The sequence below is a fragment of the Dasypus novemcinctus genome, chromosome 19, assembly GCF_030445035.2.
Source record: "Dasypus novemcinctus isolate mDasNov1 chromosome 19, mDasNov1.1.hap2, whole genome shotgun sequence".
In the NCBI taxonomy this organism is placed as follows: Eukaryota; Metazoa; Chordata; class Mammalia; order Cingulata; family Dasypodidae; genus Dasypus; species Dasypus novemcinctus.
Genome location: NC_080691.1, coordinates 39,837,603 through 39,854,616, shown reverse-complemented (window position 1 = coordinate 39,854,616; position 17,014 = coordinate 39,837,603). Strand labels below are relative to the sequence as shown.

Below are 17,014 nucleotides of genomic sequence, written 5' to 3'. Positions count from 1 at the left end.
TGAATTCCCAGGACTTCCCTGCCTGAGGAAGCACGAGCCGTGGGCCCGGCTCACCACACCACCAGAGGGGCAGGTTTCCCAGGATTTGGCCAGGATGCTGCTGACAGGCTCGGATGCTGGCCCCAGAGGGGCCGCCTCCAAAGCTCACCGCCCTGCTGAACCCCCAGCGAGCCAAATGCTCAAAACCTGATAGAAAGAACGCTGCCAAGCCAAAGGCCACGAGGGGGATGGGCACCGGGGCTCAGGACGGCGTTTGTGTAAAAAACGCAATGCTGAGGTTTAATTTCACAAAGCACCATCCCTATTTCTCTCCTACCGGGCTGGGTCGTTCCTCTGGGAGGCGTGGGGTGCAGGGTGGCTCTGCAGGCAGGAAGAAGGCTGGGAAGGGCCTCTGCTTTCTTCCTGACCTCGTCCATGTGAGGAAACGGGACACGTAGCAGATAAATATGGGATGTGGGCTACTGGGGCGGGTTTATTTCTCTACATACGAGACCCATTTTGAGGATGGCGATATGGTAAGCAAAAGCCTGCACAGCGGGATTGTGCAGCGCGGGGGTCTCGGGTGCCAGAAGTTCTAACCTGGCTAGAACTGAAGCAGGCTAGTAAAATAGGGAATCAATAGACGGATGCGGAACCTGGCAGAAAAACCGAAGCCATTAAACACATGTTCTTTGGTACCCTAGATGGCTGCTGGAAGATCCCTGCGAGCTTCTCCCATTCGGCACGAGATTTCCTCTGGAAGCCAGAAGAAGCCCTGGATATCCTCCAGGGACCTTATCATTGGGCCCTTTGGAGTTATCGATGGGTGGGGTAATCAGTCAAAACAGCAAACAGCTGGAACTCCTCCCCTGCCATTAGCAAAAGGGTAGAATAATTAATGGTTTAAAAGGCAAACAGGGGAAGAAGCAGTTGAGGCTCAACTGAAAGAGCGTCTGCCTACCATATGGAGGGTCCAGCGTTTGATACCCAGGGCCTCCTTGACCCGTGTGGAGCTGGTCCACACGCAGGGCTGATGTACACAAGGAGTGCCGTGCCACCCAGGGGTGTCCCCCGCGTAGGGGAGCCCCACGCGCAAGGAATGCGCCCTGCAAGGAGAGCCGCCCCATGTGGGAAAAAAAAAAGCGCAGCCCGCCCAGGAGTGGTGCCACATACACGGAGAGCTGATGACGCAGCACAACAACAACAAAAAAGTGACACAGTTTCCCGGTGCCACATGACAAGAGTGCAAGCGGACACAGAAAAGCACACAGCAAACGGACACAATAGAGCAGACAACGGGGGGGGGGGGGGGGGAAGGGGAGAGAAACAAAAATAAATCTTTAAAAAAATTACATAAATAAAAGGCAAGCGGGGAAGCAAACCGGCCCTGACCCTGTGCCTGCTCCTGCTCCTGCTTTCGGCGCCCCGTTCTTGCCTGCTATACCCTGCTCTCGCCATTACCCCCCGGCCATGATGAGCACGCAAGTAAAACCCGGGCATTTGTAATTTGTAATGGGAAACTGTAGTCTGTAAATCGGTCCTCTTTATCACTCTTCAGCCCCTTGCTCTCTACCTGGGACCTATGATATCTGTTATTTTCTCCCATTTCTCCGCCCTCCCTACCTGAATGAATTACTGGCCTAATTAACCCGGCATGCTCTCGAAATTAGTTTCTTGTCGCTTAGCCAAGAACCTAGAAAAAAGTCCAACAACAGGACCTCGGAAAGCCTCCCGCCACGATGCCACCCGTGGAGGGTTTTGAAGGATGAAGACGGCAATTCTGGAAGGGACAGCACTAACTAGCAAAGGCACAGAGGGGTCCAACCCCGCAGAGCCGAGCAGGGCGTACCTCGCTCCGTCAGACTCCTAAGGCACGAGGTGAGCGTGTTTGCGCCACCCCGGGGGACCAGCAGGCACGCGGGGTGGGCCAGCCTCGACAACCATGGTGGCCCGGGGTGCTTGGGCCACTTGCCTGCGATGCTGGACGTTTGGCGTCTAAAGGCTCAGGAGATCTGTGCCTTTCCCCAAATTTGAAGTGTTTAAAAATCGCCTGTGCTCTTGAAGGCTGGAAGAGCCCAGATTTGCTGCCTTGGGGAGATGCAGCAGCTGCTCCACCCCACGTCGGAGGGCGCCCCCTAGGGGACGCATTTCCCTCTGGGGCTGCCTGGCCTTTTCAGGCCCCACCTGAGCTGCCAGGAGGAAGGCACACAGCGGTTCACCAGGGTGCCGAAGGGACCCACTGAGGGCTCACATTACAGGCAGGGCAGGGGGCGGGGGTGGCCAAGGGGACAGGGAATCCCAGCGACAGCCGACAGCAGGAGGGAACCCAGCCCCCTCCTCTGACAGCGAGAGCGTGGGGATTCTGGGGCTTGACGAGCTGTGCATCACAACCTCAGAGGCCCGAGACGAAGCCGGGGCTCGAGGGGTGCTGGGGTCCCATCCCCGCGGACAGGAGGCCAATCTCTTTGTGATCTGACCTGTAGCCCCTGGAGGCTGTGGAGCCCTCCCCCGCCCCCAGCACCCTGGCCTTGCCTTTCACCAGCTGGGGGGCATCCTCCCCTGTGGCGGGCCGCAAGCTCTGCGTTTGCACCCTGGCCTTGCCCCTTACTAGCTGGGGGGACTCTGGCCAGCTTTTGTGACTTCTCTGAGCCTCGATGTCTACTTTGGGAATGATGATGCCTCTTGGGGCTAAGGAGGTCAGCGGGATGGAGTCAAAGGTCTGGGGCATAAATGGGGCATGGATGGGCCTCTCCTGGGGAGTGGGGATGCGGGTGGGTGGGAAGGAGCCACACTGTGGCTTTAGTTACAGATCCCCAGCTCCAGCTGAGGCCTGGCGGTGGGTGGGGACATGTGTCATGTCTGAGGGGGTCTGGCCTGGCCCAAGGGGCCGGCTTCGCCTTTGGGGCCTCCGCACACAGTGGGGACGGGGACACCTGAGGCTCCACGGTCAAGCAAACAGCCCTCCCAGAACCCACCGGCTCCTGCCAGGGGAGGAGAAGCCTCCAGGAGGACCCCCAGAGAGAGGAGACCAGAGGCTTCCCAGCCTGCCTGCTCCTCCCCCTTCCCGGGCTGAACAGAAAGGACTAAAGGCCAAGCCGCTCTCATTCACGCCAGCACGCCCAGGCCCTGCTCTCCATCAACGTACTGTGTTTCGCTGGGGCAGGGACTGGAAACAGAGCCCGGAATGCACCCCAGGGCGCTTGGCTGCCCATAAAGCAATTCATTATGCACTTAGAGGGCGAGCTGGTTTTATGGCTCCCTAAATACACACCCGCCTCCCATGCTGGATAAAGGACTGTGCTGCTAGACAGCAGACAGTTGAGAAGCTCATTAGCTCGCAGGAGCCAAAGACAAAGCAGCTTCCCAGTCAGCAGACAGGAAGGCAGAGACTGGGAAGCTGTGGAAACAAGAAAGCATCTTTACGTCATGAGGATGCTAAACATCCGTGCGTGTCATGGGTGAGATACATGACACCAGGCCCCTCGGGCCCAGGGGCTGCAAGGAGGGTGGTGGGCCCAAGGGTGGACGTGAGGAAAATGAGGGCACAGACTGGGGGGACCGCCACTCAGGGCGGTGACCCAGGGTCTCCCCGGAGCTGTCACGCTTCCTCTGGCCAACGCGCGCCAGTACATCAAGCACTATACGCTCAGCCACAGTGGCGGGAGAGAGAGACCCTCCAGGCTCCGGCCACAGCAATGGGGCGTCTGGGAACCTGGTGGGAGCTCCGAGTCCCAGAGCTGTGTTAAGGCTCGGGGTGACGAGATCTTGCACAGGTTGGCGTGACCCCTGGCAGGCTCAACTCTAAAGTGCTTCTGGCGAAGTGAATACATTCTCCCCCAACCCAGCCCCCCACGACATGGACACTGATGGCTGGAAAATGCCCTCACTAAAACCCTCTTCACTTAAGCAGCTCTCAGCGTTCGAATACCATCCCCAGATCTAGCCGAACTGGTTTTCTGTTCATCTAACCTTAGTAGTTTACTCATCCGTCTTAGTTCCTAGAAGGACAATAACCAGACCTTCCCCGTTCTGCTGTCAGGAATGATAGGAATCAGATAACATCTCAAAGCATCAAGAAACACCTCAGGACCCAGTAATGCTGTAACTTTCCTCAGAGGCAAAAAGCCTCTGAGCTTGATAGCTGAGAAAAGAGAGGCGGAGACTGCACACAACAATACAATAAGCAGGAGTCTGGCACGCTTGAGATAGCACAACATTGAGAAATGTGCCCACATCCTTCTAATGAGACCCTTTGAAAAATCCAGCATCATCACCGACATGGCAAGAATGCATCATGCAGTCATCACCTGATCCTCGACCTCTGCCTCCCTTTTCTTTGTCTACAAAATCCCTAGCTCCCATTCTTACTTTGAACTGATTTGGGGAAGATTCCCCCAGTTCCTTGCTTGTGCACTTGCAATAAACTACCTTCACACTGAGAAACGTGTTTCTCCTTTGTAGCACTGGATCGGGCAGGCCCTTCTATATCAACATGCCCCATCATTACATGGTCCCAATCCTGCTGCATCTATGGGATGAAGGCCTCGGGAAGGAGCAGCAGCAGCTGTGATGGGCCAATGAAGCAGCTGCGTCCCTGTCTGGTTCCTGGCCCTCTGACTTCACCCAGATGCTGGCGACGGGCCAGGACCGCCGTGGGGGCGGGCACTCACATTGATCATAGCATTTGACGTGATGCGGAAGAGGGTGGCGCGCTCGTTCACGACCTTCAGCTTCTCGCTGCTCTCGGGCGAGACCTTGATGGTGTCCAGCTCGCTCAGGGAGCGCTGCAGGGCCGCGCCGTGCTTGGCGATGAGGTCATTGCAGGTGCTGAGGTCGTCCAGCTTCAGGGAGAGGTTCTTAATGGTGTGGTAGAGCTCGGTCTTGTCAGAGAGGGAGGCAGTCTCGTCGTCCTCGTCCCCAGAGTCATCTGTGTGGGGGAAATAGAGTCTCCGTGTTATCCCTGACCCGCCCGGCCTGGACTGTTGCGGGCAGAGGGGCGGTGCCACAAAAACCACCAGTTCCCCTCGCTCAGTACGGTGAGGTCCCCCCGCCTGACCCGTCCAGCCTCGGGTCGGTCAGGAGACGCGGCTCCCTCCCCGTGCCAACGAAAGCAAGTCCCAGCCTCCAGATTCCGGCGAGGTGTCAGGCACCAGGGAGCACCCTGTGTCTGTGGGAGGGCATCTGAAGGGGCGCCTGCGGGACCTGCCCACAGTGCCGGGCCCCAGTTCCCCCAAGTGACAGCTGGCGGCAAAGATGGTGAGTCCTCGGGGCGGGGGCAGTTCCCCCCCAGACCACAGAGAGCCCCAAATAAAGCCCAGGCTCCTCACCCAGCAACTCAGGAACCCCAGCTGGCCCAGACCCTCCCATGTACCCTCCCTCGCTCTGGGCTCACAATGTCCCTGCAGCCATGCCACACTGCCTTCTGCAAATCTTCCTTTCCCACTGGGTCCCCACTGCCTGGAACCTCCTCACCACCCCTTTCTCAGAGGCCATACCCCACCCTGCCCCTGTGAGGCCCAGCAAGTGCTGCCCCCTCTTCAAGGCCGGCCTGAAGACCCCCAGGTCAAAGTCATGCTCCCCCTGGCCCCCCGCCTTCTCCTGCTGCGGCCTCACCCCTCTCCCCTGCAGGAACAAGGCAGCTCTGGTTTACTGGGTGCCTGTGGGGTGGAGACGCTGGTTGGATCCTCAGATGGCCTTGTCAGGGCTGGGACTGCACTGTCTCCAGGAAATCTGAGGCCCAGGCCGCCCGGCCAGCCCGCCTCCAGAGCCCACCCCCTCATACCAGCCCGCTGCTTTCCACTCGCACGCCCCCTCACCTCGTGCCCTCAGGTGCTCCACCCTTCCTGAGAGCCTGGCCCCTGCTGGCCCGACCTGTGTCCCAGGGGACAGCAGGCCGTGGGAGCCTCTGGAGGGTGCCCCGGCAGCTGGGGTGGACAGCTGCTGCCTTAATGCTGGCATGGGATAACCAGGAGGCTCGAGTCCCAAAGCCTGTAATTGCCCCAGGGGTTCTGAAATGCTTCGTGTCAGATCAGCGAAAAGCTGCTGCTTTTATTTTTTTCCTTTTAGGTGAAGGAACTCTGTAACCTGAGATGTGAAATTTTTAAAAAGCACAGAATGCAAAGGACCAGATTCCTTCCCACGGCGGGACAAAGTGCGCGGGGGCAGATGCGGGGCCAGGTCGGTCAGGGGCAAGGGGCCCCGGTGAGGGTGAGCAGAGGGCCACGGGGGTCTTGGGCGGGTGCCCCAGCAGGCCCAACTGAAGCCTGATGACCCTGTGTCTGGAGGTCACGTGTTGGGCCAGGCTCAGGGCCACTCACTGGATCGCTCTGAGCCTCAGGGTGGCCGCAGACACTGTCTGTCCTTCTGCTCTGCAGTGGAAAAATGCAGGTTCCCAGAGGACACGCCTCTGGCTCTGGGCCCCGCCTCCCACAGGCCTCCTCGGGACACTCGGGTCCCGGCTTCTGGGCAGCTGGACACAGGCTGAGCCCAGCAGCGATAACCCCACCTGAGCCTGGGCAAAAGCACCGCTCAACAGCCAAGGGGCCAAGGCCTCCGAAAGGGTGAATTTGGGCCAAGCCCGATTCCGAAAGCCTCCCAAAGAACCGGAAAACCCACACTGGAAAAACAGAAATGCTAGGATTAATGACGCAGATAGAAACTATTTACTGCGACATTCCCCAAATTAGAAAAAAAAGAAGCAATAGGCTGGGGTTTTCTGAAAGATAACTGAGAGATAAAGGGCTGGGTCCCTCTGCTTCCTTCACTCCCTCACTTCTCCCTCTGACCAAGAAGTCTGGAATTCATTTCAAGGGCACAAATGTGTGTATGACCTCATGGCACGGAGCCCCACACATGCTTTCTGTTCCTACTTTCACCGGGAATGAAATTCAGAGACAACAAGGACCTGAGAGGAGCAAAGTAACAATCAACCTCGCGACACAGCAAACACACTGGGTGATCTACAGACCTAACAACCAACAGAATTTTGCAATCAACAAAAAAACAGAAGCCACCAAAACCGCATGCTGCATCAAAGCTGCATGCCTGGGGCTCGCGTCCCAAAGCGGCCCCAGCGACCAGGGCAATCTCCAAGCCCACGCGGCCCGACCTCAGCGAATCTGCGGGGAACTTGGACAGGGGGCCTGGGCCCACCTAGAAACCGAGAAAGTCACAACGTTCCCTTTGGTGGCATTGAAAAAAAAAAAGGCAGCAGAGGGAATGAGAGGCTTGAATCCCACGTTCTAGGTTCACGCCTGGCTCTGCTGCTTGGCGGGGCTGCCTCCCTGCTCTGAGCCTCGGCTTCCTCACACGTACGCCAAGGGCACCGGCACCTGCCTCGCGGGTCCGAGAAGAGAGCTTGGTGCCAGGCTGCCCCGTGCTGGGAACAATTACTCCCTCCACCACCATAAGCTTTGCTGGCCTGAACCTGACGCCTCTCCACTGCCATCTAGAAAGTGCTGGTCCTTTTGGGAAACGATGGATGCTGAAGTCTACCTTAGCACTGGGGGGGTGAAATGCTCATGAGCCGGAACAGGGTGCAGGATGGGGTCTGCCTCCAGCCCAGTGGAGCCTGGGAATGAATTCGCACATCGCTAGCAGGTGGCATCTCTGCGGAAGACCCCAGAGGGTTAAACCAAGGCAGGCAGCTGGGAGAGTGGCATCCGCTGAAGTACAGGGGTGTGGGGAGGGGGCCCGTGGTCCCCCTCCCAAGCTCTCTGACCTGTCCCTCGCGGCTGCCGTGGAAAGAATCCCCCGGCTCCCACCCGCAGTCCTCCAGGTCCCCATGGATGGGGCGTGCTCAGCCCCAAATGTCCTTGACAGGTTGCCGGACTCGGCCTCTCCATCTCTCCCTGGTCTCCTCTCTCCCTGGTTCTCAGAGAGCAGCTAGAAGGGGCCCGGCCAGCCTCCGCCCTGGTGGCCTCTGTGCTGGGCGAGCAGCCACAGCCCTTTGCAGCCAGCCAACTACACGAAACCCCGAAGAGGGACACTGCGAACTGCCCTAGGCCCCGGGCGGGCAGTTGCCTCCATTCCGTGGCTCCGTGTTGAGCCCACCTGATTCCCTTACTTTTCCCAAAGGAGTAGATGGTTGTGTTTTGGTTTCCTGGCCTTAGAGGCACCTTCTCTTCTGTGACTAAGGGTCATTTTCCCCTGTGGCCCTGTCTCTCTTCAGATGGAGCTTGCAGGGTGGGGGGCTGATGCAAGCTCCTGCCATCAGGGGGATACAGCCCAGCGTGAGAGCAGATGACTGACCGTGCATGGGGTGGCACCCGTCGTGAAGGGGCCGGGCGGAGCCCCAGCTCCCACCGCCTCTGCCCCACTGCTTCCTTCTCGTGGGTCCTTCACGGTTGCCGCTGACCAGGACCAGAGAGGCATCTGATTGCAGGGCGCTCCTGGCTGCTCCCCGGGCCGTCTACATACGTCCATCCTGATGCAGCCTCAAGGGTGTGGTGGAGGTTCAACCGGGCACGCTGCCTCCAGGCCCCGGCCTTTGTTTTCAGGTGGGAAAACCAAGGCCCAGGAGCAGGAAAGGGGGCCCGGCCAAGGTCAGACGCCAGACAGCAGACACTAGCCGCGACGGAGACCCTGCCCTGATGGATGTGGCCTAGAATTCGGACAGGGCCCCTCTCCAGATGGCCAACACGTGTCGGCTGTGGGCCTCAGCACTGGGTCCTGGGTGGCTGCTCCCAATGCCCCCTGCCTGCTTTCCTGGGAGGAGAGCGCAGGATGCCAGCGGGGGTCCCCGTGCTGCCCTGCCGCTATCAGAGCCGCCACGGGTGGCGAGCCGCTGGCCTCTGATCACCACAGCGGCTGGGCGGTCCATTGGGAGCACGTGCCTTTCACATGGAAGACAGCACTGGGGCTGAGACATGCGTCCCTCCCAGCATGGGGCCTCCTGCACGGTGGGTGTGAGGCGAGGGGCTGCCGGAGGAGCGCAGGGCACCCGGGGCGCCTGCCCTCAGCCTGGTGAGAATCTTCCCACCCCCCCTTTACGCCCACTCCCGGCCCTGGTCCTCCGCTGGCTCTGCAGCACGCTCCCCCTCTCTCCTGGGCACCCTCCTGCCACCTCCACTGAGCTCCCCGCAGCTGCCTCCATCGTTTTGGCCTCTCTCTGACTGTGCCCCTGTACCCAGCAAGGGCTCCTGGGAAATGCTGGGTGAATTGCATCCAGACCCCATCCAGGAAAGCGAGCTCTGGAAGAAGAGAGCTCCCCACTAGTCGAAGACGAAGAAGCAGGATGGTGATGGCAGCAGTAAAAGTCCAGGCTCACGCAAGGTGCCCAGCACGTCCTAAAGCACTGGGCAAAGGACCCTTTGAATCCTTGCATCCCTGGCATCCTCGTTTTACAGGTGATGAAACACACTCGGAGCTGGATGGGTCCTTCAGCGAGCAGGTGGTGGGATCCTGGCCTGGTGGCCCAGCTCTCAGACTGCGCCCCTGACCTCAGCTTGGGCAGCCGTGCTGTCCATGCCCCATCTTGGGGTGCAGCCACCCTGCGGGGATGTGTGGGCATCTGACCTGGGAAACCTGCTGTGATACAGCCCTCCCTGGTTTCTATGAGAGATGTCAGGTCGGGGAGTGAGCCCCAACCCTCCCTGCTGGGTGTCCCATTTCCCCTCCCAGATGGTCAACTTGGCCAGGAAGAGGGTTGAGCCAGAATGTTTGCCTGGGGGAGCTCTGCAGAGACCTCATCTCAGCAGCTGGGTCACCTCAGTGCAGGGAACATCCAGGTGGAGCCCACAGAGCGCTGGGCGAAGGGCAGACAGGGTGGAGACCGTGTCCCTCTTCTGTGGCCAAGGGCTCAGGCCTCCAGGGACACCTTTGCAGAGGAGGACGGTGACTCCAGGCCGATGGACAGAGGCCTGGAGAAAGTGCACTCTCCAACCCTCCCACATCTGCCTGGCTCCCGCTTTGCAAAGGCCACCGAACTCCTGCCTGCCTGTGTGCCTCCGGGCCTCCCCCTGGCCCCTGTGCTGCTGTCCTTGGCGCGCTTTCCATGTTGCCACCGACAAGGCTCCAAGCGAGTGGCCCCACCACCTACAAACGCTGTGGCTTCTGAAACCAGGGCACAGGGCATGGAAGATGGAGCGGTCGACTCTGCTTGAGGTCGGGCATAAGACGGACAACCAGGGCAATGGCTCTTCAGCTGCCAGAGGACAGCGGCCTCTTGGCGATGGGCCAGGAATTGGGGCTAAACACCATGGTACACTCCTCAGCGACTGGGTCTCCCGGGCCTCTCTGGCTATAGGGAACAAGAGCAAAAGGCAGCTCCAGACTAGGAGCACGGCAGGAACAACGGATCCCAGCCTGCAGGCCAGGCATGGAGCTCCACGATCAGGTCCAGGGCCAGCCCTGGGGCGGCGGGACCGCGTGATGCAACGACTGTGAGAATAAGTACCCGGCTGATTCTCAGATGTGGCCATCTCTAGAAGAGAACTGATTCCTAAAATATCCACTTTCACCAGCTACGCTGACGACTGATTCTATCTTGAGTTTGCCAGAGCTGCTATCACAGATGCCACGGACTGGTTTTGGCCTAACAGCAGGGATTTACTGGCTCACGGTTTTGAGGCTAGAAGGAGTCCAAAAGATTTAAACAAGGCTTGCTTTCTGCCAGGCAATCCTTGGGGCGCCTTGGCTGGCAGCGCTGCCTCCCGCCACATGGCCGCCGTTCTCTCAATTGGCATCTGCTCTTTTGGTCTCTCTTGACTTCCGGCTTCTCCCCGTGGCCTCCTTTAAATTCTGGCTTCTGGCTTCTTCTCTTTATAAGACCTCCAGTCATATGGGTTAAAATCCACTTCAGGTGGACCTTACCTTGACTAAAAATATCTTCCAAAGGTCCTATTTACGTAAGTTCACACTCACAGGAACAAATTCGGATCCAGAACATGCATTTGCGTGGGTACATAATTCCATCTACCACAGGCTCTTCTGCATTCTAAGAGAATAAATTCATAAAACGCGGGTATGATGGTTTGAAGCACTAGGTACCTCAAAGAAAAACATGTTCTTAAATGTAATCCCTTCCTGTGGGTGTGGAACCCATTGAAAGTGAGGCCTTCTGATGAGGTGACTTCAGTTAGGGGGTGGCCCTCCTCAGTCAGGATGAGTCTTATCTTTTTTCTTAAAGATTTATTTTTTTTAAATCCACCCCCCCCGGAGTTGTCTGCTCTCTGTGTCCATTCACTGTGTGTTCTTCTGTGCCCGCTTCTATCCTTATCAGCAGCACCGGGAATCTGTGTTTCTTTTTGTTGCGTCATCTTGTTGCATCAGCTCTCTCTGTGTGTGGTGCCATTCCTGGGCAGGCTGCACTTTCTTTCGTGCTGGGCGGCTCTCCTAACGGGGTGCACTCCTTGCGTGTGGGGCTCCCCTACACGGGGACACCCCTGCGTGGCACGGCACTCCTTGTGCACACCAGCACTGTGCGTGGACAAGTTCCACACGGGTCAAGGAGGCCCGGGGTTTGAACCGTGGACCTCCCATGTGGTAGGCGGACGCCCTATCCACTGGGCCAAGTCCGCTTCTCAGGATGAGTTTTATTCCTCTTATTGGAGTCCTTTATAAACAGATGAATACAAAGAGAAAGAGAGAGAGAAAGGCACAGAAGCAAGAAGCTGAAAGTAACAAACCTGGAAGAGAAGGGAGAGACCAGCAGACGCCACCCTGTGCCTTGCAATGTGGCAGAGGAGCCAAGGAACACTGGCAGCCCATCATTTTGGGGAGAAAGCATTGCCTTGATGATGCCTTGATTTGGACATTTTTCTCAGCCTCAAAACTGTAAATTAATAAATTCCCATTGTTAAAAGTCAGGCCATTTCCCAGTATCTGCTTTCAGCAGCCTAGCAAACTAAAACAGCCATTTACTGACCTGTGACAAGGCTGCGCTCACATGTCCCTCTCCATCTTGGCCGTGCCGCCTTTAGTCTGATGTAGCGCATGTGGCACTGGCCTTCCCACTCACAGCAAGCTCCCCGAGTGTCTTCATTTCCTAGTTCTGCTGTACCAGATCACCACAAACCTAGTGGCTTAAAACAACACTAATCCACTATCTTACATTTCTGAAGGTCAGAAGTGCTAAAAATCAGGTGTCAGAGGGCTCCATTCCTTCTGGAAGGTCTAGAGGAGAATGTGTTTCCAGCCTCAAGAGGCCACCTGCATTCCATGGGCTCGTGGCCCCTTCCTCCATTTTCAAACCCAGCAGCGTAGCGTTTTCCAGTTTCTTGCCCTGGTTCTAATGCTTCTGAGGACCCTTGAAGTTGTACTGGGCCCATTGGCATAACCTGGAATCATCTTCCCATCTCAAGAGTCTTAACCCAGTCACAACAGCACAGTCCCTAGTCCCTTTTGCTACATAGAGTAACATTTGTAGGTTCTGGAGATAAGAATCTGGACATCTTTTTGGGGGGCGTGGGAGGGGGTACCGTTCAATTGACCACACCAAGTTGCCACGGCTGAGCATTTGGAGCCCCTCCGCGTCTATCCTGCTCTGCCTTCTCGCTCTACCAGCAAGCCTACAGTTTGCTCTTCTGCCCTGGGGTCCCAGGAACTGGAAGCTCCTGAGTCAATTGTCCTGGCTCCTTCCTACAGAAACCTTACAAGTCCTGCTGTCGTCATCTCAAAGCCAGGCACACGGGGCTCTCTGACCGCTCTGGCCAGCGGGCCTGGCTGTCTGTAGGGGGGAGGGAGTTATGGGCAGGGGGAGAGCCCAGCTCTGGGCTGGCAGTTCTGCTTCCAACTCCACGTGGCCGTGGTCAAGAGCACTAACCCGTACTCCAGGGAGGCCGATACCTCCGCACCTATACGATTGCCAGGAGTATGAAAAAGGACAGCAAGCGGCAGCTCAGAACAGGGGTTCCATAAACCCCAGCCCACTACGTCTCCATCCCCTTTTGTTGGCACAGCTCACTTTTGCACACAACCTGTCTTTGAGTTGACCTTGAATCTTGAACCAGAGCGAGCCCTTGTGTGTCTGCTGCCTCTGTCCCAGCTCTCCCTAAACCCCTGAAGAGCCTGTTCTCTGGGCCGGCTGAGGAGCCACCTGGCTTCCCACACCAGGCCTGGGACCTTCTTGCCTCGGGGGGCACCTGGGAAGGAGCAGGTTGCCAGGGAAACAGCCAGCTTGCAGAGCCAGGTGGGCTATTTTTAGAAGTGGAGCTCTTTTTCCATCTTCGGAGGAAAATGGATCAAGTTTCTTGGAAGGGAAGCCCTGTTGGGGGGCAGCTGTTTTGAAACCAAGAAACCCAAAGGCTACATGATCTGGTGCTAGGTGGAGGGAGGGGTGGCGTGAGGTGCCACGGTGGCGATGAGGGGGCCAGGCACCCCGCGGCCACCCTTTTGCCCTGTGTTGCACCTATCAGTGTCTTCTCTAGAGAGCCTGATTTCCTCCACTGCCCACAGCTCCTCAGGGTCCAGGAACGGCTGGGGATGAGCAAGGCGGCCCCCTATCCCTGGTGGGTCTCCGAGCTGAGGGGGACCTCAGGACGGGAGCGGGCGAGGCTGGAAAGAAAGGCCAGTGCTCACGGCAGCCAGGGCACAGGGGCTCAGCGCGGGGCTGGACCAGGCTTTGGGGGAGACTGTGTGAGACAGGTCAGAAGGGGGACAGGCCGCCTGGTGGGGGGCAGCAGGGGGAAGGGCAGCGGCCCAGAGGGAAGATGCGGGGAGCCCCGGAAGGTTCTTGAGCAGGGAGGGGCTGGTCAGAGCGGGTGCTGAGGTCTCTGGAAGCAGCCCTGGCTCCCCAACCCCTCCCTCTCCAGCCCATCTTGGGGCCCACCTGTGGAGCTTCTGCAGCCCTCAGCAGCTCCCTTCTCCTCTGCCCACGGCTGCTCCCCCAAGGCTCAGCACGGGGTCACTTAGGTGAGTGGCTGATCCCGAGCCCACAGGCTTCCCTCCCCTGCGCTCCCGGCGTGGCCCCTCCACCAGGTCTTGGCCAACTGCAGGAAGGCGTGTTGTGCACAGATGAGAGGAAAGAACTCAGTGGATCCTCTGAGCACTGGTTCAGAGCCTGGACATCCCGCAGGCCCCGCAGATCGGCAAGTTCTCGGGGAAGACAGAAGGGGCGCTCACCCCGCCCTCCTGCAGGGATGAGAGGAGGCACGGGCAGGGGGACAGCTGCCCACCAGGGGCGGCCAAGGAGCACGGCCAGCCCAGGTAGGACGCCACCTGATGCGCATCGGGGCTGTGCGTCACTGTGGCCCCAAGGCCTCCTGCCACTCCACGGGTGCCTGCGCCGGGGGGTGAGCGGGATGGGACCCTGCTGTCCCCTCCCCCTCTGCAGGTCTCGGCCCCAGGGACCATCTCCTCTCAGGGCTCCCATCTTAGGGTTCCGAACACTCCGCGGTGGGGCGCTTACTCCAGCCTGAGTGCTGTCACCTTAAAGCAGGGAGGGCAGTCTAAGTATTTTGCTGTCTGGCTGCCCAATGAGACTTGCGGGGAACTAAGGACAGGGGCTCTGAGGAGAGTGGCAGCAGCCGGTGGGTTCTGAGGGAGAAGGGCGGGGGCGCTGCGCCCACGGCAGAACGTGGCCGTTTCCAGTCTATTCTGAGCGCCGCCAAGCAGGCTTGGTGATTCTTATTTAGACTTCTGGAGGTTTGATTATAGAATCTAACCAGCCGGATGCTAATAGCACAAGCATAAATGTGCCTCGAGACAGGTCCCTGTGGGATGTAAAGTGACTTCGGCGTGCGTCTGATGGCGAAGGAGCCCAGTGGCTGGAGCAGTGACAGCCTGCTACATGCCCGGCCATGCTGCGCCCTTTGCAAGCGTCACCCCCAGAAGAGGAACCCAGAATTAAGGAGCCCAGAGCCCCCTGGCAGGGTCCTGAGTGGCGGAGCAGCTGGGGCAGGAGCCACAGTATTCACAGATGGCACCTGCCACACCCCCGGAGGCTGAGAGAACGTGGCGGCCCGTCAGGCCAGGGGCCGTGGCATGACATGGCCCCACGCCCAGCCCTGAGATGTAACCCGACCTGCCCTAGCTGGCCCCACTTGCTCGCACGCTCACAGGACAGGCAGGAAGGCTCCCAGGAGCGTCTTAGATTGCAAGGAGCTGGCAGGGGAGGGGCTCCGACGGACTCCTCAGGCTGGGGGTGTGGCCCCAAGAGGGATGCAGAGAGGAAGTGGCGGCCTTAGAGCTGCACAGTGCAGGATGGAGGACACAGCGGGGAGGAGGACGCTGCTCCAGGGAGAGGAAAGAGCAGGGGCCGAGGGACGGGGTGGGACAGGGCCACTGCACCGAGGACAAACATGCCTAAAGCCCGGGGAACGAGAGAGGGCAATAGGGGAAGGCAGGCTGGGAGCTGCAGCACAAAGCGCTGGGACTCCAAGAGGGGATGATGGGCCGAGGCCTGCCCTCCCCAAAGTGGGTTCCATGGAACACTAGTCCGCAGTGTGTTCTGCAAAGAAGCTGATGATACAAAACTTTGGGCACGAGGACATACGCTGTCCTTTCTCCCCAAGGAGGTAGGTGACTGATGGCTCCGAGAAGCTCAACCCTGAGGACACTGGAAGGAACACCAGGATCTAATCGGGTGGAAAATCAAATAGTAAATAATGCATCGTGAAAACCTGGCAGCCAGGCGGAAAACAAAAGCCGTGAGATGCAGTCTTCTAGGTCCCCGTGGCCTCTGAGAGCCCCTCTCCTCCTCCTGCCTCACCTGGGGGCCTCTCTGTGGACCCATCTCCCTCCTCCTGTCGCACCTGGTGGCCTCAGTGGGCCCCTCTACTCCTTTCCACCTAGCGAGACCACGTCCTGGCTCTTGCAGGCTGCTGGGACACCTGCTCTAGGAGGGGGAGGCAGGAGCACGAGGGCAGCTGTCCCCAAGGCCGACGTCGGGCCTACAGGGTGGAGGCCTTGACCTGGCCCCAAAGCAGGGCTTGCTTCCTACCCCAGAGCCGCAGGGGCACAAACCCTCATCTGACAAACACACTTGAAAGTCCCACATCCGTGGCACGATCCTCCTACCTTTCCAGGGAAAGTGGTCCTGGGACCCCTGGGCCAGCCAGAGAGGCCACTGAGCCCGTGGCTAAGACCACAGAGGACCAAGAACGCTCCCGTTTCCCTCTTGCCGCAACTGAGAACCAGGGCACAGTCCAGGCCACGAGCTCGAACCAAGACAAAGTGCACATGAGCCACCGACAGGCTTCGCTGCGGCCCAGAGTCCCAGGATGGTGGACGCCGTGAGCAGCTGGCAGGCCTCCCGGGGAACGGGCGCAGGCGCAGGGGTGGGAGGGTAAAAATAGAGGCGCACGTTCCAAACTTGACACGTGCCATGATGCTAAAGAAAACCCACCGCCCACAGCCTCCTGCTGGCCGAGCACCCAGCCCACTGCAGCCTCTACCCAACCCGGTTTCCCACCCAGTTCTCCTGCAGGCAGGAGCACTGAGGGGAGTGACCCTCCCCGGGGTCCCCGGAGCAGTGCCGGCTGTTTCTGCAGGGCCGTCTGGGTTCATGCGTCCACTCTGTCCAGGTTGGCATCTCGCCCCAAGGTTGAGAGACGGGCTGTTGGGCCAGGACTCCGGTCACCTCCCCAGGTTCCAGAGCGGAGAACAGCAAGCTGGCTGGGGTGCCGAGGCCCACTCCCCTGCTGAGGGTGGAGCCTGGGGCAAGATGCTGCTGCTTCCCACCTGAGCTTCACGGGCAAGGAACCGAGGCTCCTCTTCCTCCCAGCCGACAATGCCGAGCCCAGGAACGCATCTCGGCACAGTGAAGCACCGGCCTCCCAGGTTGGACTCTGGGAACCTGCCCCATCTCAATAAACCGCCAGCCTCCACTTGGGGTCTGTCTAGGGCCCCTTCCCAGCCTCCAGGCCTCAACCCATCCACCTGCCTGGCACTGTCTGTTCCGTATTTGTTATTTTATTAGCAACTCCCCCCCACAGGCTCAGCCTCGTGGTCAGGGGGCCTGTTTGGTGACTGGCAGTGGGCAGAGCACTGATATTTTTAAGGAGCTTCTCCAGTTCCTCAGAAAGTTGAACATAAAACTACCCCATGACCTCACAATTTCATTTCTAGGTAGAGGCCCCAAAGAACGGAAAATAAG

The 17,014-nt window shown here is 58.8% G+C and overlaps 1 protein-coding gene across 4 annotated transcripts in view; it reads right to left on the bottom strand.

The window, feature by feature from the left end:
- OSBP2 (oxysterol binding protein 2) overlaps window positions 1–17,014 on the bottom strand; it is a 244,718-nt gene that overhangs the window by 31,444 nt on the left and 196,260 nt on the right. For all 4 annotated transcript variants that reach the window (XM_012520769.3, XM_058281670.2, XM_058281671.2 and 1 more), the window contains one exon: window positions 4,650–4,906. In XM_012520769.3, the coding sequence (XP_012376223.2) occupies window positions 4,650–4,906 (257 nt within the window). The remainder of the gene's footprint in view (window positions 1–4,649; window positions 4,907–17,014) is intronic.